At 49.3% G+C, this 27856-nt stretch overlaps 1 protein-coding gene across 3 annotated transcripts; it reads left to right on the forward strand.

The window, feature by feature from the left end:
* The first annotated feature begins 1811 nt into the window (after nt 1-1811).
* TMEM259 (transmembrane protein 259) lies at nt 1812-27569 on the forward strand. Of its 3 annotated transcripts, XM_081846139.1 has the most exons (12): nt 1812-2060; nt 3227-3572; nt 7423-7695; nt 11518-11689; nt 12600-12710; nt 13884-14006; nt 14231-14331; nt 16266-16323; nt 17599-17682; nt 18922-19054; nt 20716-20815; nt 24543-27569. In XM_081846139.1, the coding sequence occupies exons 2-12, from the start codon at nt 3348-3350 to the stop codon at nt 25317-25319; spliced, it is 2157 nt and encodes a 718-aa protein (XP_081702265.1). In that variant the 5' UTR covers nt 1812-2060; nt 3227-3347; the 3' UTR covers nt 25320-27569. The 3 variants fall into 3 exon arrangements, with proteins under 3 accessions (XP_081702265.1, XP_081702264.1, XP_081702266.1); XM_081846138.1 differs by having other exon boundaries at nt 1813-3572; XM_081846140.1 differs by having other exon boundaries at nt 1814-3572; nt 11518-11635.
* Nucleotides 27570-27856: the final 287 nt, after the last annotated feature.

The following is a 27856-nucleotide window of genomic DNA, read 5'->3' on the forward strand; positions in this document are numbered from 1 at the left end:
CAAGACCACATAACACCGGTCCTGAGAGATCTGCATTGGCTCCCAGTCCATTTCTGAGCACAATTCACAGTTGGTTCTGACCTTGAAAGCCCTAAACGGTCTCGGTCCAGTATACCTGAAGGAGCGTCTCCACTCCCATGGTTCTGCCTGGACACTAAGATCCAGCTCCGAGGGCCTTCTGGCGGTTCCCTCCCTGCGAGAAGCCAAGTAACAGGGAACCAGACAGAGGGCCTTCTCGGTGGTGGCGCCCGCCCTGTGGAATGCCCTCCCTTCAGATGTGAAGGAAATAAGCAGCTTTCCTATCATTAAAAGACATCTGAAGGCAGCCCTGTTCAGGGAAGTTTTTAATATTCAATGCTGTACTGTTTTTAACATTTGATTGGGAGCCGCCCAGTTGGGCGGGGTATAAATAATAAATTATGATGATGATGATGATGATGATGATGTAGCCTACCTGGCAGGGCTGTTGTGCAGGGACAAACTTGGAGAAAGGCAGGGGAAATTAATTGAGTTTGGAGGAGGGAAGAAGATGGGAATAGGGAAAAAGAGAACCAAATAAGCAGGTAACTGATTTAAATGGGCCTCCTATGCAAATACTACGCAGAGCCCTTCTTCCCCCCATTGAAAGCAAGACATTGCAAAAGTGGTTATGAGGTTTGCAAAGTGGAGGAAAGAGAGGAGGGAGGATGCATTTATTAAAAAAACACCACATACACATGTATGTATATATTTTGCGTGTGGATCGCTTAGCTAGAATTGCAAAATATCACTTCGCAATAATTGCAAAATATGGAACGCTTCACGAATTTGCGTGTCATCCTTGCGCAGGGGCCATGCTAATCTTCTCTGTATCGTTACAATTTTAGTATATGTGCTGCCGAAGCGAGCACGTATGCTACATGCGCGCCGTTGCTATATAAACCTCAGATGGTGGAAACATTATAAGGTCATGGTGATCACAAATGGAAAGCCATTATTTCCCTTTAGAATTTTTCTCACATTTTTTAATCAAGGGAAATGATTCTGCGACTCTTCTCCTCTGGAGTGAAGTTTTTTAAAGGAAAGTAGCAAAAGAATCGGAGAAACATAAAAGGAAACTTGGCATTGATCTGGCGATGCATGATGGGGAAAGGAGGCGGGGTCTTCATAATGAGATTGACGCGGCGGGTGAACCTTGGGACAAAGAGGTAGGAAAAGTGTTTCTGCGATGGGGCATCATTTCCGGTTTTCGACCGCAGCTTCCGGTATTCATAGGTGCTAGGGAATCAAAGAGGTCAAATGACGGGGGAGGGGGAGGGGGAGTTCTCCTTCGGCATCTGCAATACTTGGAAAACAATCAGCTGCCTTAAACACTCCCAGCACCACCCTTCTCCTCGACCCAGTAAGCTTTCTTCACGACGCAGGTAGAAATTCAACAGGTGGAGGTGCATTCATGGAAAGTATTGTGTGGGTGAGTGGAGGAAGTAAAAGAAAAAATTCATTTTTTGAACATTTTCCCCCAACGTACCCAATCACATTCAGGGAAAAATAAAAGTGCTTTAAAAAAAAAAAAATTGATCAGTCAAGTCTCAAGCTCATCTCATCTCCACCCTCTAGGCCACATGTTAATTCAGAGCCGGAAGCGTTGTGTTACAGCCTCTCCATCTTCACCGCATCCCCTTTGGAGTTCCTCCTCCTCCTCTTCCGCAGTTTAGACATGACGTTCTACTAGAGGGTTTGCGTCCTTGCGTGCTTTCCCAGAATCCTCTCCGTCCCTCCCATTCTCCCGGCTCGGCGCTTCTCTCTCGCCCCGCCTCCTCTTCCCGCTGACGTCACCGCGCCCGGCGTGGTGGGCGGGGCGAGGAGGAGGAGGAGGAGGAGGAAGAGGAGATGGGAGGGAAGAGAACCAAACAAGATGGCGGCGGCCGGCGCGGACGCGAAGGGGGACTGAGAGGAGGCAGCTCGGCGGCGGGGCGCTTCTTCGCCGGCCCCCCCTCAGAGGAGGCGCCCCGAAAAGGAGGGGAGAAGCCGGCCCAGCTCGAGCCTCCCTCCCCGTAGGGCCTCGCTCCCACCCCAGCCTGGTATCCTGTCACCCCCCTCCCCACTCCTATTGACATCTGTGGGGCGGCTCTCTCTTTTTTGGGGGGGTGGGCCCATTTTTTGGGGGGGAGTTAGTCCTCCTTCCTCCCTCGCCCCCTCCCTTGTATTTCTTTTTGGGGGGGAAAGGTGTCTGTTCCCCCACCCCCGAGTTCTGAAGGGTTTGGGGTCCCCCGCAATCGCCCCACATCCATCTTCCTCCCCCCCCCTTAGATTGGGGTGTTTTAAAATAGGCATATTCCTCCTCCCTTTAATATCTTCCTTATAACTATCTTTCACCCCCACCCTTCGATTTTGGGGTCTGCTTAGCATTCCAGCCAACCCCCCCCCCAAAAAAAGGAAGAGGCTTTAAGACTCCTTTTCTCTTTCTCCCCTTTTTGAGGCTGGCATTTCCTCCCCCCCCCCAATTCAACCTGATCCTCTTCCCACAACGGTGGGATTTGGCAGCCCTCAACATCTAAATCAAAGGTTTTAACACCCCCAACCCCTTTTTCTTTTCCTCTCCCCAGCCCGACTTGGGGTGTTCTAAACTTAGGCATCCCCCCCTAATTATTTTTCTAGCATAGTCTCTTCTTTGTCTGACCCCTTTCCCCAATTTAAAGAAGGGCTTCACCACCTCTCCTCACCACGCAGATTTGGCTCTCCCCCCTTAAGAAAACCCACAACTTGAACTCTTTAGGATCTCTCTCTGCCTCCCCCCTCGGAACCCTACCGTGTTGGACCCCCCAGACTCCCTTTTGCTCTGTTGTCTTGGGGTAGCCCCTCTTTTTTCTGGGGACTATTGGTGTTGCACCCCTCCGACCCAAAAGTCCCATAGGATTCAGTCTCTCCTCCCCCCCCCCCCGCCTGCTACCTTCCAACATTATATAAATTGCAACCTACGAAGCTTAACATTCCCCCTCCCTTACTTTCTTTGGGTGACTTTTCAAACCAGTATCTGAGATGCCTCTCCGCCCCCCCAAAAAATTTCCCACCGGTTTACAAAGTTACTGAAACTTTTGCATCAGCCCATTTAAAAGACAATTTCTCTTTATCCTGCTGTGCGTGGATTTTTCTTTTTCCCTTGTGGGGAAGGAGTGACTCTTATTTGTTTTTGTTTGTTTGTTTGTTTTTCGCCTCCCCCTCGGCCGCTTTCCCCCACCCCCTGGAGAAACCTTACCAAGACGACCCCACAGGCCGCTTCCTGAGCACTTTCTCTTATCCATGCAAAGTTGGGCTGCTCACCAAATCTGAATTCACCCGTGGAAAGCTAACACCTGTCTTGGAAAAGGATGTCAGAGAACCAAGCCAACCACCACCACCACCCAATGAACAATAATGTGGGTGGTAGGGCCCCTGCCGGAAACAACCGTGGGGTCCGCAACCTCAACCAGAACCCCCTCATCAACGTACGTGACCGCTTGTTCCATGCCCTTTTCTTCAAGATGGCCGTCACCTACGCCCGCCTCTTCCCACCTTCCTTCCGTCGTATATTTGAATTCTTTGTACTTCTCAAGGTAAAGTGGTTTTTTTTTGGGGGGGGGGAGGTTGACTGTGTTCAACATCTGAGGCCCTTCTTTGTGTACCTCCTCCACATGAGGGTGGCAACATGAGAACAGGGCCTTTTCTGCAGTGGCTCCTTGTTTGTGGAATACTCTCCCCAAGGAAGTTTGCCTGGTGCCTTCACTATATATTTTTAGGCACCATATGAAAACACTCCTCTTCAACTAGGCATTTGGCTGATTAATATCCTCAGCCTTTTAAATGTATCTGTGGGAAGGGGTGGGGGTTGTTTGGGTTCAATTATTTGGTTCAGTTATCTTGTATTTTGTTATGTGAACTGCACTGAGATCTTTTGAGGAAGGGTGGTATATAGATTAAATAAATGGATAAATAAAAGTCAAATACGTTGTGCTGCAGGGACCTTTAACTCAGATCAGGCCTCCTCCTTGCCTGGGCGGAGCAGAGACAAGGTGTGTAGGAACTAGTCTACGCAAAGTAAAAAATACATTTCTTGCTCTGCCCACTTTTGCCCCTGGCCCCACCCAGCACTGGTCCCTCCTGAAGGTTTCTCAATGTGCTCCTCTGCCTGAGAAAGGCTCCCCTTATATATCAAGGAAGCCTTTACTTTCCACCTGCTGAATCCTAAATACTTCCAGCTTCAAACATACATTTAACACAGCATTTGCGCACCGTCACATGGAAATAATTTGTTGCACATTAAATTTTGAGTTGGAAACACTTTCCCTCCTCACTCCTCTCTTAAGCTTTTACAGGATTCTTCCTGGTTGGCCGGTTGCAACATTTAATCGCCACAGGCGACTAGCAGGGTTCGAAATTAGCAGGGTGTCAGGTGCATTTTGCGCCGAAATATTATCCATTTGCAAGCACCTCAAAAAGTCTGGGTGCCATTTCTTGCGCCTAGCTGATGCTCAAGGATTACTGTAATGTATGTGCTTTGAAGCCTCAAAGTACATGTTAAAGATAGGCAATATGTTAAGGAGTTTAATAATAAAGAGTAGTTTTGAAAACTGAAGTATGGTACCAATATTTTTATTGTAAACAACAAATTAACGTGTATTAACAATTTCTGATAAAAACGTGATATTAGCAATGTGTCTCATGTGAAATACGTATTAGTTCATGCTTATCAAAATAACAAATAAAACGTGTTGCCGACCCCCCCAAAATGGCGACTAGACATTCTGTTTTGGCGCCCACAGCCCAGGTCGCAGGAGCCATTTGGCTCCTAGCTTTTCTATTCCAGTTTTTATCATTGGAAGTAGCCTGCTGCATTGCAGGGGGTTTAACAGGATGACCCCTGGGGTACCTTGCAACATTACAGCTCTTAAGAAATAGGAAGGTGGGGTTTTTCCGTGGCTTAAGCACACACACACAGAAGTGTTAGGAATGCTAATGTTGATATAGGCTGTAGCTTGGTTGTTGAGCTTGCAAAAGCTCCTCGTTTGATCTCTGGCATCTTTGGATAGAGCTGAGAAAGGCTCTTGGCTGGAGATCCTGTGCCTGTCATTGCGTTGCAGTTCTGGGTTTGGATGGTCAGGCCAGGTGAAAGGAAGTTTCTTCTCTGTTAACCCCACAAAAACAGCCCCCCTAGCAGAACTTACTGAGAGCTGTCAACTTGCATGGACAGTTTTGCAAATCCAGGCTCATAGAATTGCAGAGGGGATCTTGTAGGTTATTTATTCAAGCTTCTCGCTTCAGGCACGAAATCCTGACAGGTGCTACGTCACTTTGTGTGGGGCTGCCCTTGAAGACTACCTAAAAAACGTCAACTCATCCAAAATGCAGCTGCCTGTTGACTGGCTGGCCTCCGTTTTGGACTCTCGTGACCCTTGTTATATAACAGCTACATTGGTTGATGGTTCATTCCTGGGTCCAGTTCAAGGTGGTGCTGATATTAGTATTCATGACTCAGGTATCAAATATCTAAGTTGACTTTGGCCGCTTCCCTTCAGACACTCTCAGGAGGGGTCTCTCACTGGAGGGGTCCCTCTTGGTAGTTCCACTGCCCTCAGAGTTTTAGGGTGGTGATGACTCGGGAGAGAACATTCTCTGGAAGCTCCTCCAAACAGTCAGCCAAAGTCTACCATCCTGTAACTCCTTTGGCTCTACTCAACCCACTTGGCCAAGACTCAAGGATGACCAGAGTTAGAGTGCAATGACTTCTGGGAGGCCCCGGGGGTCCCTATCCCTATTGTAAACATTTGAGGAAGTTTCCTGTTCATTCAGCCTTGCAAATCAATACACAGAAGCTAACTAGCCTACAAAAATTCTCAGTCAACAGCTTTTTTTTGGGGGGGGGTGTCCAAGAAATGTTCTCTCATCTTTGTGTGGTCTGGTATGTGTCCATGAACTCTGCTAATGCCTCTATAGGACAGAGTGGGGTGTGTAAGTGTGTGGACGTCAGGCATTGGTTGGATGCAGAGGGATGGTGGGAGGTACCAGCAGAGGAACCCCCAAAGGAAGAAGGCTCAGAGCCTGGGGATTGGTGGTGGGACAGTGATTCTCGTAGAATCATAGCGTTGGAAGGGACCCTGAGGATCATCTAGTCCAACCCCCTGCAATACAGACATATACAGCTGTCCCTTATGGGGATTGAACCTGTAACCTTGGCGTTATCAGCCCTGCACTCTAACCAACTCCAACCTTGTTCAGAGGGAGAAGAATGAGAAGAGTTAGAGTCGGAAGCTGAAGGGGTAATAGGGCTTAGTGAGCAGGGAGAGAATGTGGCAGAGAGCAGTCCAGAATCAGAGGTGGAAGCTGCAGCAGGAGAGGAGGGAGGCCAAGATTATGAGTCCAGCTGGTGAAGTCACGGGTGTCTCCCCCTCCTGCTGTGACAGTCTCCCCTTCCCCCTTGTCTCCCAGAACCAGGAGAGGCATGAAAGGGTGGAGGAGAGGTTGCCTTCTCTCTGTTGCAGTTTCTGATTGCTTGGAGAGGAGGGGACTTAAATGGCTGTGGGGAGGCAGGGACTTTCAGTCTTGGCAACTGATCCATGGGTGCCTATTGGGCATGAGTTCCTGTGCCCATTGCACCTGACCCTCCACCAGGTCTGTGCAGATCCTGTTCTAATAAAGAGTTAACTCCAGTGTGCAGGGTGTGATTTATTGCTGGCTAGCTCCTGTCCCAGTAGTGATGTATGGAAGTGAGAGCTGGACCATAAAGAAGGCTGATCGCCGAAGAATGGATGCTTTTGAATTATGGTGCTGGAGGAGACTCTTGAGAGTCCCATGGACTGCAAGAAGATCAAACCTCTCCATTCTGAAGGAAATCAGCCCTGAGTGCTCACTGGAAGGACAGATCCTGAAGCTGAGGCTCCAAGACTTTGGCCACCTCATGAGAAGAGAAGACTCCCTGGAAAAGACCCTGATGTTGGGAAAGATGGAGGGCACAAGGAGAAGGGGACAACAGAGGACGAGATCGTTGGACAGTGTTTTCGAAGCTACAAACATGAGTCTGACCAAACTGCGGGAGGCAGTGGAAGACAGGAGTGCCTGGCGTGCTCTGGTCCAGGGGGTCACGAAGAGTCGGACACAACTAAACGACTAAACAACAACAACAACAAGCTCCTGTCAGTATGTCTAGAAACCAGCTTGCCATCTATTGCCTCTATTGGCATCTGCCTCTATTGCCCCGCCCACTTTTGCATCTGGCCCCAGCCAGCACAGTCATGTGACCCCAGGAAGGTTGACCTCTGATAATGCCACTTGCTTGTTTAGATGGAGGAGAGAGAGACGGGTGCGAGTGTGCAGAAACTAGCCTGTGGCACTACTCTAAGAAGGGAATGCGGTCCTTGATTCCTGTTTCTCCTGCTTCTAATTTTTCCGCCTCTCTCCTCCCTCTTCCAGGCCCTGTTTGTGCTCTTCATCCTGGCGTATATCCACATCGCCTTCTCCCGCTCCCCCATCAACTGCCTGGAGCACGTCCGAGACAAGTGGCCGCGCGACGGGATCCTGCGGGTGGAGATCCAGCGCAACTCCAGCCGCGCCCCCATCTTCCTCCAGTTCTGCGAGAGCGACCGCTTCCCGGGTATGGTGGTTGAGGCAGCTGGCGGGGAGGAGGAGGAGGAAGAAGAAGAGGAGGAAATGAGCGTGGAGATGTTTGAGAACAGCTCCATCAAGGTAGGGTGGAGCACAGCAGGGTGGACTCTCTCCTTCATTAGCAGTTTCTAAACAGAGGTTGGACGCAGCTTTCAAAACTCCCATTGTTCTTGGTGCATGGGAAGTATGGCTTTGCTTTTTGCAGTCTTCAGATGAGGACTAGAACATGTGAAAAACGAACATAAGATTTTAGCTGCCGTTCATTCATTTTAAGCTTTGTATTCTTGTTATAAAAAAAGCCTGCTTAGACGCTCGGTTGCAGCGCCCATGACCTAGGTTTAAGGTGCCTTTGGCTCCTAGCTTTCATGTCTCAGTTTGTGTCACCTGTTGGACAGCCGCCTGCAAGGGATTCTTTAGCTTTGATTCTTTCATTTCAGGGGGTTGGGATGTATGAGCCTAAAGGGGTCTCTTCCAACTCCAGAGTTCTGCATTCTTTTTCCATCTCCTTGCTGTGGAGATCCTCTTGGGTACGATCCGTCATCACTGCTTCTCCCTGCTGGAAATGCAAAATCTGGATGCTTTTTAGAGAGAGGGCTTCTCAGTGGCTAATCGAGGCCCCAAGGAACTGTTTGAGAGCAGCCTCAGTTACAAGGCACTGCGTAAGCAACACCAACAGCTGGAAAACCCTAAATGTGGACCTTCTGGGCCTCTCTGTTTAGCATTGGGGACTTTTTCCCTAGGCCACGCATCCTCACCAGCCCTGCTCCACACCCTCCTTGAGCATTATGTGTCCTTGCACTATGATCGTGACTCTTACTTCCCTAGATAGTGGAGCAGGAGAGCTGAAAATAATGCCAATATATTTCACATCTGGCAACCCATGCGCCCCTTTGGTTTCAGTTAGTACATGAGTAAACCAGTCTAAAAATCCCTGGGCACAAATTTTCACAGCCCTCCACTGACTCTGGTGGCTCATCTACTAGAGGTAATGTATTTTGTGCCAACTCCGGAAGTGTGTACTTGATTCTGACAAAACTCAGCCTCCAAGATGCTCATTGTCTTTTAAAACCGTCAGATTTCACTCCCATCTAGTCCCAGAGCTAGACAGTTGCTTCTAGGAAGCCGTCGAGTAATGAATGATCTATCAGCACAGCTTTGAAAGGTTCAGCCCTATATTCTTGATTCAGAATTGGGTCCAGTTGTATCCCTACTTGGACGAAAACATGCTTCTTGATCTTGGGAACCTTCATGCAAAATATGGTTCGATATTATAAAGAGGTTCCAAATAACATTGCGAACAAACAGCTTTCCAAAAATACATAGGGTTTGTCTCTGCCTTTAGTCCTACTCAGAGTAGACTCATTGAAATTAAAAGGTGTGACATTACAGCCTATTAATTTTAGTGGGTGTACCCTTGAGTAGAACTTTGTTGGATGAAGCCCATATAGTAAGGTAAAGGGACCCCTGACCATTAGGTCCAGTCGTGGCTGACTCTGGGGTTACGGCACTCATCTCGCTTTACTGGCCGAGGGAGCCGGCGTCCAGCTTCCGGGTCATGTGGCCAGCAGGACTAAGCCGCTTCTGGCGAACCAGAGCAGCGCACGGAAATGCCGTTTACCTTCCCGCCGGGTACCTATTTATCTACTTGCACTTTGAGGAGCTTTCGAACTGCTAGGTTGGCAGGAGCAGGGACCGAGCAATGGGAGCTCACCCCGTCGCAGGGATTCGAACCGCCAACCTTCTGGTCGGCAAGTCCTAACCCACAGCGCCAGCCCATATAGTAAATGTATGCAAGTTTTTGGCAGGTGTCTGAAACAGTACAGTGAAGGCGCCTGCCTCATATCAAGAGGCAGTGAGTTCCAGAGGGCAGCTGCTGCCACATTGAAAGGTCTGTTTCTCACTAGTGCAGAAAAACATTATGTGGTCTTGCTGGGCTGGGTTTTTGTTTCATTTCTTCCAAGCCCTACAGAGCCGGCAATAATTAACGGGTCCTCTTCCCCACCCACCAAACAGTAATTTCCTTTCCTCCCTTGCGATCGAACCAGCATGTAGTACATTAAAGGTTTGTTAAACCAAATTAATGCCTTGTGTGAACAAATTGCCAGGAGTCCCCGGGTGGCAACGCAGCTGATTTAACTCACTCAATTTACTCCTTAATTTCATTTAATTTTCTCCAATATGGCTCCTCTTTTACATATATATATATTTCCATTTGCGTTGAGTGCAACCCAGAACGGGGATTAAATAAACCAGCTGAAAGCTACCATTTGCTGTCTGCCACCGCAGTTGTGCTTCGTATTAGACCTCATCTAGCCTTTCAGGGCTGGGGGACTATTTCATTTCTCTGTTTAGAGATTATTTTGCCTTGGGGGAGGTTGGCAGGAGGCTGCGGGGGCTTGTGTGTGTGTCTAGCTCCTCCGTATGGCTGTTTAAAGGTTGCTGCATGTTATAAAAGTAATTTTGGATCCTTAACGATGACGCGCTATTTCTCTGTGCCACAACAAATGTTTTTCCTGAGAGGAGCTGTCAAACGCAGCATAAACAACTAGATTCTTTATCGCCCCCTGAGAGAAATGCCTTGTTGCTTATAGTGCACATGATCTTTGACACCTGATATATGTGGTTGGTTGGCATCCGTCAGTCTTGGGAGACAATGGAAGAGTGTGCCTTAGCGGGTGGAATCAACCTGCTGTGGCTGCAGAGACTGAAGCGGGAGAGACGCACTTTATTGCATCCGGGGGAGATGAAGGCGTGTGTGTGTGTGTGTGTGTGTGTCAGGACTCACCCTCTTCTTCAGACTGTAAATGGTTTTAATGGTTTTGGATGTTGCTTCTTTTAAATTGCTGCCATGTGTCCTGCAACCTTATGGCGGACAAATAATAATAATAGAAGCCAATGAGTTAGATCGGTGGTTCCCAAAAATACTGGGTCACTGCCCCCTTGGTTCCATCCCCAGTGCCTCCTACCCTATAAAAAGGTAAAGGGGCCCCTGACCATTAGGTCCAGTTGTGGCCGACTCTGGGGTTGCGGCGCTCATCTCGCTTTACTGGCCAAGGGAGCCGGCGTACAGCATGACTAAGCCGCTTCTGGCGAACCAGAGCAGCGCACGAAACGCCGGTTACCTTCTCGCCGGAGCGGTACCTATTTATCTACTTCCACTTTGACGTGCTTTCGAACTGCTAGGTGGGCAGGAGCAGGGACCGAGCAATGGGAGCTCACCCCGTCGCGGAGATTCGAACCTCCAACCTTCTGATCGGCAAGCCCAAGGCTCAGTGGTTTATCCCACAGCACCACTCGCATCCCTTACCCTACCCTATAAAAAACCCTAAAATTCAAAACAGTAACAGTTAATTGCACGTTTCGGCCCCCCCCCCCAATCCTGTTTAAGCTATTTAATAGGACTGGGCGATACCTGGTTTCAACATTGTGATATATCGCCAGCTAAACATTGCAATCTACTGATATTTCACAGTGTCTGAAATGAGGATGGAGCTATGTAGAGGCATTGGCTGGCTTCATGTTGTAATTTTTGCATAGCACCCCCCACACACATCATGATTCATGATATATTGCCAGGTCAAAAACTATGCAACCAACATCGTGATTGGGACTTCAGACCAGTTTTGGACAATACAGTACATCAATATATTGCCCAGTCCTATTATTTAGCTGAATTAATTCAACACAATGGATGAACTTGATCCAGTGATGCCAGCTTTTCACAGTCTGGTGGCCATTTACACCTCCCGCTGCCCCCCTGCTGCCCCCTTGCCCCTTAGCATCCCCGCAGGTAATGCCCACTTTGGAAACCGCTGAGTTAGAAGGACCAGTGGATCTGATGCTTGGTAGAAGGCAGCTTCTGCGTTTCCCTGAACTCTTCTCCTCTGTTTCCGCTGATCCCAGTTTGAGCTGGATATCGAGCCCAAGGTCTTCCTCAAGCCCTCCCGCCTGGGCGGCGCCAAGGTGCCAGCCCCCAACGAGAGCCAAGAGTTCTCCTTCAGCCGCGAGCCGGCGTCTAAAGGTATGCAGCCCCTCAGCGAGACGGTGTCCCAGTTTGAGATGCTAGCCAAAGCAGGTAAAGAGACGACATTGCAGACCCTTTAAATAACCCTCCTTCCCACTCCTCACCTTTGCCACACCCTTCCCTTTGCACCTGCCACTTCTTTTCTTCCTCTCCTTGTGTTTGCCTCCTCTCCTTGTGTGTGGGAGAGGTTCCTTTTTGATGGGAGTGGGGCCACAGCAGAGAAGGCCCCGCTGCCTGCGCACTCTCGGGGCATGCAGCCTTTGAAACTGACCCGCTCTCAATGACCTTAATGCCATGGAGAGGGGCGGGCAGCGATATTAAGAGGTCAAAAAAATGCACTTTTTATAGAAGAATGGAGGCATTGGGGGGTGGGGACTAGTTGGAAAAGCACTACAAACAAGTTAAATTGCAGGCAGGAAAGGAGCAGCAGAAGGAAAATGATAAAGTAATTGTATTAGAGGTATTTTTGAAATAGGCGAGAGTTTGATATATATACAAAAACACGGGAGGTGGAAGTGGGAAGTCTATCAGGAAACGAATGTAAGCATTTGATTTAAAGTCAATTTGTAAAAAATTGGAAATTCAGTAAAAAAATTATTGGGGGGCGGGGGAGTGTGCTGAATCTCTCAACGTTCAGTTTCATTGGACGTCCACAACTCCTAATGTTATGAGAGAGCGAGGAAAACCTTTCTCTTTTTCCATGCCCTGCATTAATTTTACAGGCTTCTAGCATGTCGCCTCTTATTTCCTTAACTAAGAACACCCAAACACTGCAAGCTTTCCTCATAGCAGAGTCATTTTCCCTGTCCTTTTCGGAACTTTCCCCAGCTCCTTGGAGCACCCAGCGAGGCTTCTTTTAATCGACGGTCGTGCTGTGGTGAACTAGGCTGAGGCAGTACCCCTGGGGGCACCTCTGGTTTTCCATCCTCTTGGCCTTTTCAAAAATACCATTTTCTTCCAGTCTGGCCCCAGGAAGAGTACATCGTGGAATACTCCTTTGAATACGGGTTCCTTCGCTTGTCGCACAGCACCCGCCAGCGCCTCAGCATCCCTGTCATGGTTGTGACGCTGGGTAAGAAGGGTTGCTTTTCCGTTCAGCTCAGGGTGGAGGTTTGTTCATTTGCTGAGCCTGGTTGGGGTGGGGGCGGAGGGGGGTTGAGCAGCAGGGTACAAATGTTGTTGTTATTATCTTTATTTTTATATATATATATAAATATTTATTAGAGTTTTTAAATACAAATGCACCAATAATAAACAATCTTACTTCTATCACAACGTAGTTTCATCACTTCTTTGGACTCCCTCACGTCTCCCGCTCCCATTTACATCGTTAAAAGATTTTTCCAAGCAAATTATCAACTTGTTTACGATCTTATATCCACTCAATCAAGTATAATCTAACAATTCTCCATAAAATTTATGTTTTCTTTAATCTCACTTATCATCAAATTCAAAATCTAATTTAGTGGTGGCCAATTTTTTATAATCTAGCATCCTTCTTATGTTGTTATTATCTTTAATCTATCTATCATCTATATGATTTGTTAACGGAAAAAATAGCGGCAAACATAATGAAAGAAAGAATCAACAATTTACCGTATTTTTTGCTCTATAAGACTCACTTTTTCCCTCCTAAAAAGTAAGGGGAAATGTGTGTGCGTCTTATGGAGTGAATGCAGGCTGCGCAGCTATCCCAGAAGCCAGAACAGCAAGAGGGATTGCTGCTTTCGCTGCGCAGTGATCCCTCTTGCCGTTCTGGCTTCTGAGATTCAGAATATTTTTTTTCTTGTTTTCCTCCTCCAAAAACTAGGCGCGTTTTGTGGTCTGGTGCGTCTTATAGAGCGAAAAATACGGTAAATAATTAAGTATCACAGCCTGGAGGTACAAAAGTACAAAGGTGCAGCAAAGGGGATGTGTTGCCACCCTGAAAGATTGATTCCCATGTTGCAGACGGGAAACTGCCTTGCTCTAAACTCCACCTAGTGAAGGGGTGGTGGCAAGATTTGAACCCGGGGTTGCTCCTTGTTGCATTTAGGCCTGCGTTGGCCACTACTTGACCCCGCTTTTTCTTTTCCCTGTGCCATGGTGCCTCCCTCCCAAATCACAAAACGCCCACTCCTTCCCCTCCAGAAGTTGGAATATTTCTGAGCATCCCATGACACCCCTCGGCTTGCTTCTTTCTGCTGCTGTCAGCACAGCCAGTTTTCTGGTTTTTCACAATCCCTCTTCTCCATATCCTCCCCAGACCCCACTCGAGACCAGTGCTTTGGAGACCGGTTCAGCCGCCTGCTCCTGGATGAGTTCCTTGGCTACGACGACATCCTCATGTCCAGCGTGAAAGCCTTGGCTGAGAACGAAGAGAACAAAGGTTTAAGCTTATGTATATAATTGGTCTCTGTTCTCACTCAGTTACAGATCTGGACTGGGCTGTTGCAATCTCTGGTGGGGCAGAAGTCCAACACTAGATGGTGCCAGAGCCAGCTAATTGGACTAAGTCCACTTTGGGAGATCTTTGTTGCTGAAATGTCCTTGTTTTTTCCTCCTGTCCATCCCCACCACTGCTACCTTCCCTTCCCTTCTGTCCTTGCTCAGGATTCCTCCGCAATGTGGTATCTGGGGAACACTACCGATTCATCAGCATGTGGATGGCGCGGACCTCGTACCTGGCAGCATTCGTCATCATGGTCATATTCGTGAGTATTCTGTGTCAGCTCGTGGGCTGCTTTTCAGCCCCAGTAGATCCCAGGAGAGTTCTTGAACAATTATTATTATCATTATTATTATTATATTTTCTATTAAATTTGTATCCCACCATTCACCCTTAGATCTCGGGGCAGTCCACAACATAAAATTGCAATAATAATAATAGTAATAATAATTAATAATAATAATTTATTATTTATACCCCACCCATCTGGCTGGGCTTCCCCAGCCACTCTGGGCGGCTTCCAAAAAATATTAAAATACTGTAATACATCAAACATTAAAAGCTTCCCTAAGCAGGGCTGCCTTCAGATGTCTTCTAAAAGTCTGGTAGTTATTTTTCTCTTTGACATCTGGTGGGAGGGTGTTCCACAGGGAGGGTGCCACTACCGAGAAGGCCCTCTGCCTGGTTCCCTGTAACTTGGCTTCTCGCAGTAAGGGAAACGCCAGAAGGCCCTCGGTGCTGGACCTCAGTGTCCGGGTAAAACGATGGGGGTGGAGACGCTCCTTCAGATATACTGGACCGAGGCCATTTAGGGCTTTAAAGGTCAACACCAACACTTTGAATTGTGCTCGGAAACGTACTGGGAGCCAATGTAGGTCTTTCAAGACCGGTGTTACATGATAAAAATAATAAAATAAAAATAATAAAAATAAAAGCAACAACAAATCAATAACCCCCCCTCCCACAACACATTTAAAAGGATATTGGAAGTGAATACCCTTTTAACAGCCTCGGGCCTGTAGACCTGAAGGAGCGTCTCCACCCACATTGTCCATCCAGGACACTGAGGTCCAGCTCCGAGGGTCTTCTGGCAATTCCCTCACTGCGAGAAGTGAGGTTACAGGGAACCAGGCAGAGGGCCTTCTCGGTAGTGGCACCCACCCTGTGGAATGCCCTCCCATCAAATGTCAAGGAAATAATGGAAATAAACAAGTATCTGACTTTCAGAAGAAATCTGAAAGCAGCCCTGTTCAGGGAAGTTTTCAATGCTTAATGTTTTATTCTGCTGGGAACTACCCAGAGTGACTGGGACAACCCAGTCAGATGGACAGCAGAATAATAATAATAATAATAATAATAATAATAATAATAATAATAATAATAATAGTAATATCATCAGCCAAAGGCCTGGTTGAAGACGAACAACTTCACCAGGTGCCTAAAGGTGTATAATGAAGAAGCCAGCCAAAGCTCCCTGAGTGGTCTGTTGTTAAAATAATTGACTGAGAACCCAGTGAAGTTCCTGGCTGGGTGATATTGAGGGATTCAGCTCAGAGGCCTTCACAACCAGTAATGAGGCCTGGATAATTACTGAAATCATCTTCTTCAAGGGGAGAGGGTTGTTCCATGACAGATCACCACACCTTTAAAACATCTGCACTACTGACATTCAAACTTTGGGAATGTTGAAATATTGTATATACAACAACAAATTAATCGATCTGAGTCGTGCGATTTCAAAAATTTTAGGCAGTGTGGACTAAATTCGCTTCTGCGGTCCCTCTGGAATTGGAGGCGCTGAAGCTTAAGGTTCATTAGTTTCCTAGTTGAGCCACCCCTGGATCACAGAGTCGGAAGGGGACCCCAAGGGTCATCTAGTCCAACCCCCTGCAAGGCAGGAATCTCGGCTCAAGCATCCATGTCAGGTGTCCATCCATCCTCTGCTTAGAAACCTCCAAGGAAGAAGATGATTAAATAAGCACTGACTATTAAATAGCACTGGAGATAAGATTATTAAAAGCTAATTATTTGGGAGCTCATGTGTACAGTGCCTTCGGTATTTAATTCAGGCAAAAGGGCAGGTGTCTGCAACTATTAGAATTTTGGTTGGTTGGGGGTGTTTTTTTGGGGGGGGTGACACTGCCCTACATTCATAGGGAGCTGGGGCTCTAACACTTGCCCACCCCTTCTCTTTTCCAGACTCTCTCTGTCTCCATGCTTCTGCGATACTCGCACCACCAGATCTTCGTTTTTATCGGTAAGTATTTCATCCGGTCTTGCTGGCTTTCCGAGAGCCCAAATGGTCTGTTTGCTGGAGGACAAAGACAGCAGTTTTCTTCTTTCCCCAACCCCCTGGGTAGAGGGTTCAAACAAAACTTGCCACTTCGGATCAGTCAGCATCAGAAGGTCCGCAGTTTGAAGGGAACCCGAGGGTCATCATTCTTGCAATGCAGGAATCTCAACTAAAGCATCCATGACAGCCCAACCTCTGCTTAAAAACCTTGACAACCTCCTGAGAGAGACCTTGTATATAACAGTTAGAGAATGTGAGGCCATTGTTGAAGCGGCTGCTCTGGCTGCCCACTTTACTGCCAATCCAGGTTCAGGGTTCTTGTCTTAATTTTAAAAGCCCTGAACAACTTAGGCCCAGGGTTCCTCAGGGGCCTCCTGAGCCCTTCCATCACTGACACCACCTGCAGGAGTGTCGCTGGTCATTCCCCAAGTCGGTGAGGCTGGTTTGACAACAACAAGAAACAGAGCCATTGTTGCAACTGGCCCAGTCCTGTGGAACTCCCACCCACTAGAGCATGGTTGTCAAAGGGTGTCAGAAGAGAGGATGGCAAGTGTGGCAGGAAGATTGAAGGGCAGTCGAATAAATTTTGAACAGTTTTTATGTAACTGTGTTGTTTTATACTTTCTGGATCATATTAGAAAGTCGATGTGTTCTATATTATAAAACAAGCACTGCTAGTTGTTTCTTTTTGTTTTCCAATGTATTTCTTATCAATAAAAAAATTGCGTGTGGTGTGAGCAAATTTTTATTCTGAAAGTGTGACTCAGAGAAAAAAAGTTTGACAACCACTGCACTAGAGATTTAGCAGGTGCCTTCTGTGCCAGTTTTTAAACACCTGCTGGAAACTTTTCTATTCCGCCCAGCCTATACAGGCGATTAAGAATGGTTAATTGGTGTCTAACTTTTTAATGGTTTCATTGCTGAAACTGCTTTGATACTTTTTTTGAAAAGAGAGAGAGAGAGATGCAGTGGAATGCTAATTTAACTTAATTTATTTACAAAGTTGAAAATAATATTTTGAAGCCAAGTTGTAGTTAGCACTAACTACAGTTTGTCGACCAAGATGTGCTAAACAAAATTTGGCAAAATTTGCAGCCTCTCTCTTGCCTCTGCTTTTCGCATTCCTTCTAATTGGAGACCAAACCTGGGGTCATCTGTGTTGAGGGGTTCCTCTTCCCCCACCCTGGGCTGCAACTGCCTCCTCTCCTCTTGAATGTTTTTTCCTCCTCCCTCTCACAGTGGACCTTCTGCAAATGCTGGAGATGAACATGACCATTGCCTTCCCGGCAGCCCCGCTGCTGACCGTCATCCTGGCTCTCGTGGGTAAGGAGACCGCCTCGCAGGAATGCCAGGAACTGCCTTTGATGTACCAGGCCCATTCATTCTGTCTCTTACATCTTGCACACCACCTTTTCCTCCCAAAGAGCTCAAGGTGATGGGCACGATTCTTTCCCCTCCCCGTTTTATCCCCCCAGCAGCCCTGTGAGGGAGGCTAGGCTGGAAAAGAGTCAGTGGCTACTGGCCCCTGGTCACCCGGTGAGCTTCAGTGGGGATCTGAACCGGGTCATAGCTCAACCTTAGGTCCTGAGCACCAGTTCCTGGGAATCACAAGGGGGGAGAGTTGCTTCTGTTGTGCTCAGGCCCTCAGGGGCGGGTGGGTGTGGGGGATTCCCTGGTCCTGAATGGGGTAACTGTGCCCCTGAAGGACCAGGTATGCAGCTTGGGGGTCATTTTTGACTCACAGCTGTCTGTGGAGGCGCAGGTCAATTCTGCATCCAGGGCGACTGTCTGCCAGCTCTATCTGAGACCCACCCTGCCTGCACACTGTCTCGCTAGGGTGGTCCATTCTCTGGTTATTTCCTGCTTGGACTACTGCAATGTGCTGTCTGTGGGGCTACCTTTGAAGGTGACTCAGAAACTACAACTAATCCAGAATGTGGCTGCCGGGACTATATAACACTGGTCCTAAAGACCTGCATTGGCTCCCAGTATGTTTCCGAGCACAATTCACAGTGTTGCTGCTGACCTTGAAAGGCGTAAATGGCCTCGGCCCTGTAGACCCAAAGGAGCATCTCCCCATCATTCAGCCCAGACACTGAGGTCCAGCTCCAAGGGCCTTCTGGCAGTTCCCTCATTCCCTCCTTGTGAGAAGGAAGGCTACGGGGAACCAGGCAGAGGGCCTTCTCAGTGGTGGCGCCCACCCTGTGGAACGCCCTCCCGTCAGATGCCATGGAGATAAAGAACTGTACAACTTTCCAAAGATATCTGGAGGCAACCCTGTATGGGAAAGATTTTCATGGTTGTTGTTTTACTGTGTTTTTAGTATTTTGTTGGGAGCCGCTCAGAGTGGATGGGGCAGCCCGGTCAGATGGGCATCATGTATATAATAAGGATAATAATTCTCATCTGGGGCATCTGATTGGCCACTGTGAGGAGAGGGTGCTGGACTAGGAGGCCCTTGGCCTGATCCAGCCGGCTCTTCATACATCTCTCTTGGGGTGCTGAGCTCCCTGATGACTTGCTGCCCTTCTCTCTCCCCTCCTCTCCCCCATCCTGCGGCAGGCATGGAGGCGATCATGTCGGAGTTCTTCAACGACACCACCACAGCCTTCTACATCATCCTCATCGTGTGGCTGGCAGACCAGTACGACGCCATCTGCTGCCACACCAACACCAGCAAGAGGCATTGGCTGAGGTAAGGGCACACAGAGCTTCTCATTCCTGGTGTTTATGGGCCTCCTTTTCTCCCAGCCCGCTTGAGGTGGCCTGTGACGTCCTCCTTCCATCCCTGCTTTATTCATGCAATGGCTCTGTGAGATAGGTTGTGGTTCCTGCATTGCGGTGGGGTTGGGCTGAGTGACCCTGGGGTCCGTTGCAGCTCTGCAATTCTTTGATTCTATGAGAGGCAAGGGACAGGCCCCAGGGTCACACGCAGTGAGCTTCATCGCCAAGTGTGGGACTTGAAGCATGGTCTCCCGGTCAAAATTAGCCAGGAACCAGGAACATTTTGCACCTGCCTGTTGTCCACTTGTGACCACGTGAAGATGCCTGGGTGCCAGGATGGCGCCTGATGTCTCCACTATCTGGAGGTGCCTGCCTGGGGGGTCCCTGGATCTGTCTGTTTTCACACACTAGCAACACATCCTGTGGAATTCTATCCGTTTTATTTTAACTGCAAAATCAGAATGAATTTCAGGAACCAAAAAGTCTTACTGAAAAATATGATTTTCCAGCTTTCCCGCACCAAAATGGCAACTAGGCATTCTGTTTCGGCAACTGTAACCCTGGTTTAAGAAGCCATTTGGAACCCAGCTTTTATTTCTGAGTTTCTAACGCCACTCACAGCTCAGTAACGGCTGCACCACATTGGCTCTCTTCTGTGCCAGATCTGACCACTGAACTCAGCCCTGTCTGTTTCCAATGGTCCTTATTTGGTTGACTTCCCACCCTTCTTCCACAATGTTTCCATTCTCATCTTTCAGTTGTATGGCAGGGGAGAGAATGGATTTGAGAGAGAGAGAGAGAGAGAATTTATTTATTTCACTGTATTTACACTGTTCGATTGTAAGAAAAGAACTAGCAACAATAACTTAAAACTTTCAGAAAGTTAAAATAGCAATAGACTAGAAACACACATCAACTTTCTGGTTTGTTGGCATCTGTCTGTCTCGAGAGACAACGGAGCGTGCCTCTGGGGGTGAAGCCAAACTCCTGTGTTTGCAGCACCAATGTGACCTCCCTGGGGCGCAGGCCTGGGCCATGTGTCTGGAGGTCCTGGGCTGCCCAGAAGGCAAGACCTGCCTTTCAGCCTTGCTGGTGTCCAAAGGAAAGCAGAGCAAGACCTTTGGCACCAGCTTGACTGCAGGAGTTGCCAGAAGGAGGCATGCAAGGCACCCTCCAACTGCTTTAGGGACTCTGGATTTGTGTAGGGTTTATTCCTGAGCCTTTTCTTCTCCCAAATATATTCCTCGAGGCAGTGGAGGTTTAGGATCAGATTCCTTCTCCCAGGTGGGCTCCCTTCCCTCCACAGCATGTTCAGAAGGCCCTTTTTAAACAGGCATGTTTTTAGCAAGCACCGGAAAGAGCACAGCGAAGGCACCTGGCATCAGTAGACCGGGAGTTCCACAGGTGCTGCCATGATAAAAGGCCGAGTTCTTATAAATGTGGAAACGGTCTTTATGTGGAGTCTGTAACAGGGCTAGTTCAGCTGATCCAAGAGGTCAGTACCCATTATTCTGCACTAACTGCAGCTTCAGATCAAGTGTGATTGAAGCCCTACGGAGTGTGTGCTGCCGCAATCCAGTATTGATATATGTGCTTTGACCCCCTTTCCCCCATGTCTCTGTTCCTCTCCAGGTTTTTCTACTTGTACCATTTTGCCTTTTATGCCTACCATTACCGCTTCAATGGGCAATACAGCAGCTTGGCATTGGTCACATCGTGGCTTTTCATACAGGTACGTTGGCAGTTTCACCATGTTTGTCTGGAGTGCAGGAAAATCCACAGGGTTAACCGTTCAGGATGTAGAACTAGCCATAGCAAGGAAGCAGGATGATGTAGAACTCAGCAGGACTTTGTGGAACAGTAGGGGGAGCTGGGTGCTTTTAGCCTGGAACCAGCGGCTATTGACCACCAGGATGGCCTCTGAAATCTCCACCATCTGGAGGTATTTGCCTGGAGATCCTTGGATCCTTGACTTGATCATGGATGGAGGACTTGACCTGGCATGTGTAACAGAGACTTGGTTGGATGAAGCAGATGGGCCTGTCCTTGCCGCTGCTTGTCCACCAGGTTTCTCTTACGCACAGCAACCCAGGTCATGTGGGCGGGGAGGGGGGGTTGCAGTGATTTTTAGGAAGTCATTAGTTTGCACCAGGCGTCCTATTGGGAAGACCCAATTTTCCGAGTGCATGTTCTGGAAGTTGGGCAATAGGGGCAGTACAGGATTCCTCTTGGTGTACCGACCTCCCCGCTGCACCAAGGATTCCCTGCCCGAGCTGCTTCAGGTCGTGGCGGATGTTCTCCTGGAGACACCTAGCTTAGTTGTCCTAGGGGATTTTAACATCCATGCCGACACGACCTTATAAGGGGCCGCTCGGGACTTCGTGGAAAGCATGGCCTCCATGGGGCTGTCCCTGAATAAGTCTGGCCCAACCCATAGCCGCGGACATGCCTTGGACCTGGTGTTTACCTCTATGGATGTTGGTGATCTGACACTAAGTAAAAGTGAAACGAAAGAAGTGCCATGGTCAGATCACTTCCTGGTGCAACTGGACTTCTCTGTGACCCATCCCCTCTGCAGGGAGGTGGGACCGATTCGGATGGTCCGCCCCCGCCACTTAATGGATCCAAATGGTTTCCAGAGAGTGGTAGGGGATGCTTTATCCCATGTTGATGGCCTTTCAGCCGATTCCCTGGTGGCCCGCTGGAATGTGGAGTTAACCAGGGCTATTGACTGTTTGGCTCCGAAGCGCCCTCTCCGATTGCATGGAGCCCGGAGAGCCCCGTGGTTTTCCACGGATCTGAGGGCAATGAAACAATCGTTGAGACGGCTAGAGCGCCGGTGGCGGATAACTCATTCCGAATCTGACCGGACACAGGTTAGAGCTCAACGTCGAGCCTACCAAGTGGCGATAGCGACGGCGAAGAAGACTTTCTTCACCGCCTCTATTGCATCTGCAGAAAACAGCAGCAGGAGACTCTTTCAGGTGGTTCACAATTTAGCGGAACCACCTGTAACATCGGGGCCCAGTACGGGCCACATGTTCTCCTGCAATGATTTTGCAAATTTTTTTGCAGATAAAATCGCTCAGATTCGGGAAGAAGTAGACTCCACCGTGGGAGCAGGGCCGGGGTGGGAGAGTGCTAGAGTCCTGTCTGGTCAAGTTGTGTGGGATCAATTCCAATCTGTTACCTCCGAGGATGTGGACAGGCTGCTTGGACGAGTGAAGCCAACCACCTGCCTTCTGGATCCTTGCCCATCCTGGCTTATAAAAGCTAGCCGGGAAGGACTGGGCGATGGGCTTCGTGGGGTGGTGAATGCTTCCCTCCGTGAGGGAGCCTTCCCAGACCCGCTGAAAGAGGCGGTTATTAAACCGCTTCTTAAAAAACCATCTTTAGATGCGGCCACGATGGCCAATTATCGCCCAGTCTCAAACCTTCCATTCTTGGGCAAGGTGATTGAGCGAGTGGTTGCTGAACAACTCCAGGCACGCCTGGAAGAAGCGGACCATTTGGATCCCTTCCAGTTGGGATTCAGGCCTCATCATGGGACTGAAACTGCCTTGGTCGCACTGGTTGATGATCTCCGGCGGGCTAGGGACAAAGGTGAGAGCTGTTTCCTAGTTCTGCTGGATCTCTCAGCGGCCTTTGATACCATCGACCATAACATCCTTCTGGACCGTCTAGAGGGGCTGGGAGCTGGGGGCACTGTTATACAGTGGTTCCGCTCCTTCCTCCTGGGCCGTGTTCAGAAAGTGGTGGTGGGGGATGAGTGTTCAGACCCCTGGGCCCTCACTTGTGGGGTGCCTCAGGGTTCCATCCTCTCCCCCATGCTTTTTAACATCTATATGAAGCCGCTGGGAGAGATCATCAGGGGGTTTGGACTGGGTGTCCATCAATATGCAGATGATACCCAGCTCTACCTCTCTTTCAAATCAGAACCAGTGAAGGCGGTGAAGGTCCTGTGTGAGTGCCTGGAAGCGGTTGGAGGATGGATGGCGGCTAACAGATTGAGGTTGAATCCTGACAAGACAGAAGTACTGTTTTTGGGGGACAGGAGGCGGGCAGGTGTGGAGGATTCCCTGGTCCTGAATGGGGTAACTGTGCCCCTGAAGGACCAGGTGCGCAGCCTGGGAGTCATTTTGGACTCACAGCTGTCCATGGAGGCACAGGTCAAATCTGTGTCCAGGGCAGCTGTTTACCAGCTCCATCTGGTACGTAGGCTGAGACCCTATCTGCCTGCGGACTGTCTCGCCAGAGTGGTGCATGCTCTGGTTATCTCCCGCTTGGACTACTGCAATGCGCTCTACGTGGGGCTACCTTTGAAGGTGACCCGGAAACTACAACTAATCCAGAATGCGGCAGCTAGACTGGTGACTGGGAGCGGCTGCCGAGACCATATAACACCGGTCTTGAAAGACCTACATTGGCTCCCAGTACGTTTCCGAGCACAATTCAAAGTGTTGGTGTTGACCTTTAAAGCCCTAAATGGCCTCGGTCCAGTATATCTGAAGGAGCGTCTCCTCCCCCATCGTTCTGCCCAGACACTGAGGTCCAGCTCCGAGGGCCTTCTGGCGGTTCCCTCACTGCGAGAGGCCAAGTTACAGGGAACCAGGCAGAGGGCCTTCTCGGTAGTGGCGCCCGCCCTGTGGAATGCCCTCCCATCAGATGTCAAAGCGATAAACAACTACCTGACATTCAGAAGACATCTGAAGGCAGCCCTGTTCAGGGAAGTTTTTAATTTGTGACATTTTAGTGTATTTTTCATCTTTGTTGGAAGCCGCCCAGAGTGGCTGGGGAAACCCAGCCAGATGGACGGGGTACAAATAATAAATTATTATTATTATTATTATTATTATTATATTGACTGTTTTCACACACTGCGGAATTCTGTCCGTTCTATTTTATCTGCACGATCAGATAAAACAAATTTCAGGAACTGAAAAGCCGTGTTGAAAAATTTGAGCCATCTGGCTCAAAAATGGCAACTAGGCGTTCCCTTTTCGGCAACTGTAACCTTAGTTTAAGGAGCCATTTGGAGCCTAGACATAAAAATGTTTCATCATCATCATCATCATCATTTTATTATTCATGTGCTGTTCATTTGACTGGGTTTCGCCAGCCACTTTGGTTGGCTCCCAACAAAATAATAAAAACACAGTAAAACATCAATCATGATGAACATGCTACCTTCAGATGTAGTTCAGTTAGTTTCTTTTACTGTGTTGTGAAAACATCAATAAAAAAGTTCAAAAAAGGGGCACAGAATTCTGCATTCTTCAGTGCTGGGCCTGGGTTATTTTGGTGTGTAAGCTTTCTTTTTAAAACACCCAGTTTTGCCCAAGGGGCTGGGAGGGGGAAGCAGGCAGCGGAATGGGCCACGATTCAGAAGGCTTGGCCAGTGTGGATGTCAGCTGTCTTTGCCCCCAGCTCACCCCCTCTGCCCCTTGCCTTTCCCACAGCATTCCATGATCTACTTTTTCCACCACTACGAGCTGCCGGCCATCCTGCAGCAAATCCGGATCCAGGAGATGTTGCTCCAGAACCAGCAGGGTGGGGCCCAGACCACCCTGCAGGACAACCTCAACAACAACAACACCGTTGCCCCCGCTGACCCAGCCGGCCCGCGGCCCCACCTGGACGGGGGCCCCGCTGGGGACGGCCCCCTGGCACCGGAGGATGCCCACACAGCAGCCGTCGTAGCCGCCACGGTGGCCTCTCTGGGCGACAACTTCAACTGGGTGGCGGAGACCGCCGTCATCGCGGAAGCCTCCTTCATGTCCAACCTGAGCGGCTCCCTCCTGGACCCCAGCGTCGCGCCAGAAGCCGCCGGGCCCAGCAGGGACCTCCAGGACGTGGCATCTGCTTCGAGCGTCATGACCCGCCTTCTGGTCAGCAGCGACCGCGCAGAGGCTCCTGTAGGGTCCATTGCCATCGAGGTCACGTCCACCGCTGGGGTTCCCTCACCAGGCGGATCGGCCTTTGCTGCTGCTGCTGCTGCTGCCACTACCCCCCTCAGTCCAGCCTGCGAGGACATCCCACAGTCTCCAGAGAGCTCAGCTGGCCGCGGCAAACCCCCGGACACAGACTGCCTCGCAGGCCGCTGTCCACTCGGCTCTGCTGCAAGCGGGGCCCCGGGCGAGGTCTCCGAGGAGGGACTCGCGCATGCGGACTCCTCGGCGCCGGCGCCTTTGGACAGCGCGGCTGATGCAGGCCCAGATTCCCACCGCCTCTCCTGAGCTTCCTGGCGGACGGGATGCTTGTCAGTTCGACCGTCCATTCTCCCTGGGCTCACCTGCAATTCCTCCGTTGAGGAGGTGCAGAGCTTGAAAGGCCAGAGGGAGAGGGAGAGAACCTGCCCCCCCCTTCTCTCTCTCTCCCACCCCTTCTTCCGCCAAAGCCAGGAAAGGAAGGGAAAAATGTGAATAAAAAAAAAGGGGCTCACACCCATAGCCAGTTAGCCCCCCACATCTGAAGAGAGTCCTCTGGTTCCTTCCTGTTGGGCGTATGGAGCCACCGCCCCCCCGCCAGTCTCTCTGCTCCCCACCCCACCAAGCTTTTTTCAAATCATGGGACTCCTTGCCCCTCCGCCTTTGGTGTCTGCCGGAGATGTGGACTTAATTTTGCCCTGGAATTACTGCTGTTTTTCTGCGTGTGCTTCTCTGCTTTTGTCAGGAGGGGGCACTGGGGAGGTGAACGAAACGGGTATCATGGCGAACTCTGCGTCCGGGGAGGGGCGGAAACTGGTGGCTGCTGGAGAAGGACTTGAGACCCTTGTACGGAAGGGGGCCCTGAGACAAACCCCCTTTAAATTTGGGGTTCCTGGCAGCCACCGCTCTCGAAGATCTGTCACCCCAGAAGCGCTGGAGTCATAGAAACGTCTGCCTGGCTTTTTCCTTTCCTTTTTTTCTTTTTAGCATGGGGGACAGACTGCATTTAACTCTGAAAGAAGCCGCGTTTATAGATGCATATACGCAGCCTCTTTCAGAGTAAAACAGCAATAGATCTTTTTTGTTAGAAGGGTGCTTTTAAAAATTAACGTGAATGGGAAGATCTGGAGGTGGATTCTATTTCTTGACAAGGAAGCCCTTTTTGGCCACTGGGGAAGGGGGTCCTCAGAAAGCCACCCCCCCCAAAGGTTTGGCTGACTTTGCAGTGGCTTGCCTGGTCGCTGGACTGTGTGTCGTCGTCCCCCCACCTCCCTGTTTTTAACCTCTACATAGGAAAGCCCAGCGGTTATTTTGTTCCCAGAGCTCCTAGGTTCTAGCAAGTTGCATCTTAACGGTGCAGCCTTAGCGACTGTGAGAGGGAGCAGGTCCTGATTTTCAGTCTGACATGGGCTTGATGACAGAGGACCGGGTCGCTCGCAACACCCTTTCTTAAATGAGGGGGGTTTGGGGGGGCTTTAAAAATTGGGTGGTGTGTTTTTTTTAAGCTGTCATTTGGTGAGAACCCTTGCAGCTCCCTCTCTCTTATGCCCTTGCACAGATGTTGACAGGTGAACTCAGTTCTTGTTTTATGCAGTGGGGTCATTTAGGATTATTCTCCACTCCCCCACCCTAAAAAGTTTCCCAGCCCAGTGCCTTATCTCGTAAGCAGGATGTGTTTTGAAGAGTGTGCACGTCAAAAAATGCCACCTAATTTCCTGGAAACATAAGGAAGAGAGTGGGGTGGGGGCAGGGGGCACCCCTCCCCAAAAAGGAGTCTTTGCCCATCCCTTTCTGGAGCAGAGCTGTACCCCTTAAATTGTGGGGTGTATGTGTGTGTGCACTAGCTGGGAATAGGAAGCATCGTAGAACGCAGCTGGCTCCAAACTTTTGAGTGCCTTTGTACTCGGGTGATCTAGCAATAGCAAGGGGAATTCCGAGGCTGGAAGGTTCAGGGGGTAGCGCGGCTGGACCTAAGGAAACCCTGCCACATGGTCCTTGGGAGCAGGCAGGAGCCAAGGACCCTGGGAATCTTAATTCTTATTTTTTTAGTTCTGCCATGAGGTGCAAAGTGCAGTAGGCAGGTACCCCCTTAAGCAAGCAGCAGCCTTTTTCAAGACTGGAGCCCAGGAGCGCCTGTGAGATGCTCTGATTTTGCAGTCAAAATCACCTTTGGCTGCTGTGCTCTACCCTAAAGCCAGGGAAGGGAGAATCCCTTAGATGGGTGACGTGTAAGTAGTTTGGGGTGGAGGGTGGGTTGGCCGACAACAAGCATAGTGGTGGTATTCCCCCCCCCCGACCCCCATTCATGTGCAATATGTTGGTGGGATCATTCGCTGCCCGCCCGCCCACCTCTGCTTGGCAACGGAGTGCTTGTAGATAACCGGACATTAGGGTTTTTATGTTGTAGTCGTCAGGCAGAAAGGATTGAGGGGTTGAGAAAAAGAGAAGAATCACACCAAACTATACCAGGAATGAAGAGTAGAGTTCATTCTATTTAATGTACAAAAAAGTATGTATATATTATATATATTATATATATAATAAATACTATATCTAACAGCATTGCTTCCGTGCTCCTTTTTTCCCTTAACTTTGGGGTGGAACAGAGTACGATTTGGGGCCGGGGCAGAGAGGGAGAACTTTGCCCGCCCCCCAAGCTGTGCAAAATCCAGTCATGTCTGCAAAGCAGCTTCTGTTCCAGAGAAACACTCCGTTCAGGGAGGGCTGAAAAACCAAATCTCCATTTTACACACCACAATAGTCCCAAAATCAAACCAGTTGTCTTCTGCTCCACAAATACTTGCTCTGCACCCCGCAAAATCCCAGAATTAAACAAATGTGATGCT

The sequence above is a fragment of the Podarcis erhardii genome (genome assembly GCF_964252035.2).
Source record: "Podarcis erhardii genome assembly, chromosome: 18".
In the NCBI taxonomy this organism is placed as follows: domain Eukaryota; kingdom Metazoa; phylum Chordata; class Lepidosauria; order Squamata; family Lacertidae; genus Podarcis; species Podarcis erhardii.

Coding starts and splice junctions, on each gene's coding strand:
- TMEM259 (XM_081846139.1), top strand. CDS start 3,348: ATGTCAGAGAACCAAGCCAACCACCACCACCACCCAATGAACAATAAT. Junction 7,696..11,517: donor TTGAGAACAGCTCCATCAAG/GTAGGGTGGAGC, acceptor CGCTGATCCCAG/TTTGAGCTGGATATCGAGCC. Junction 11,690..12,599: donor TGAGATGCTAGCCAAAGCAG/GTAAAGAGACGA, acceptor ATTTTCTTCCAG/TCTGGCCCCAGGAAGAGTAC.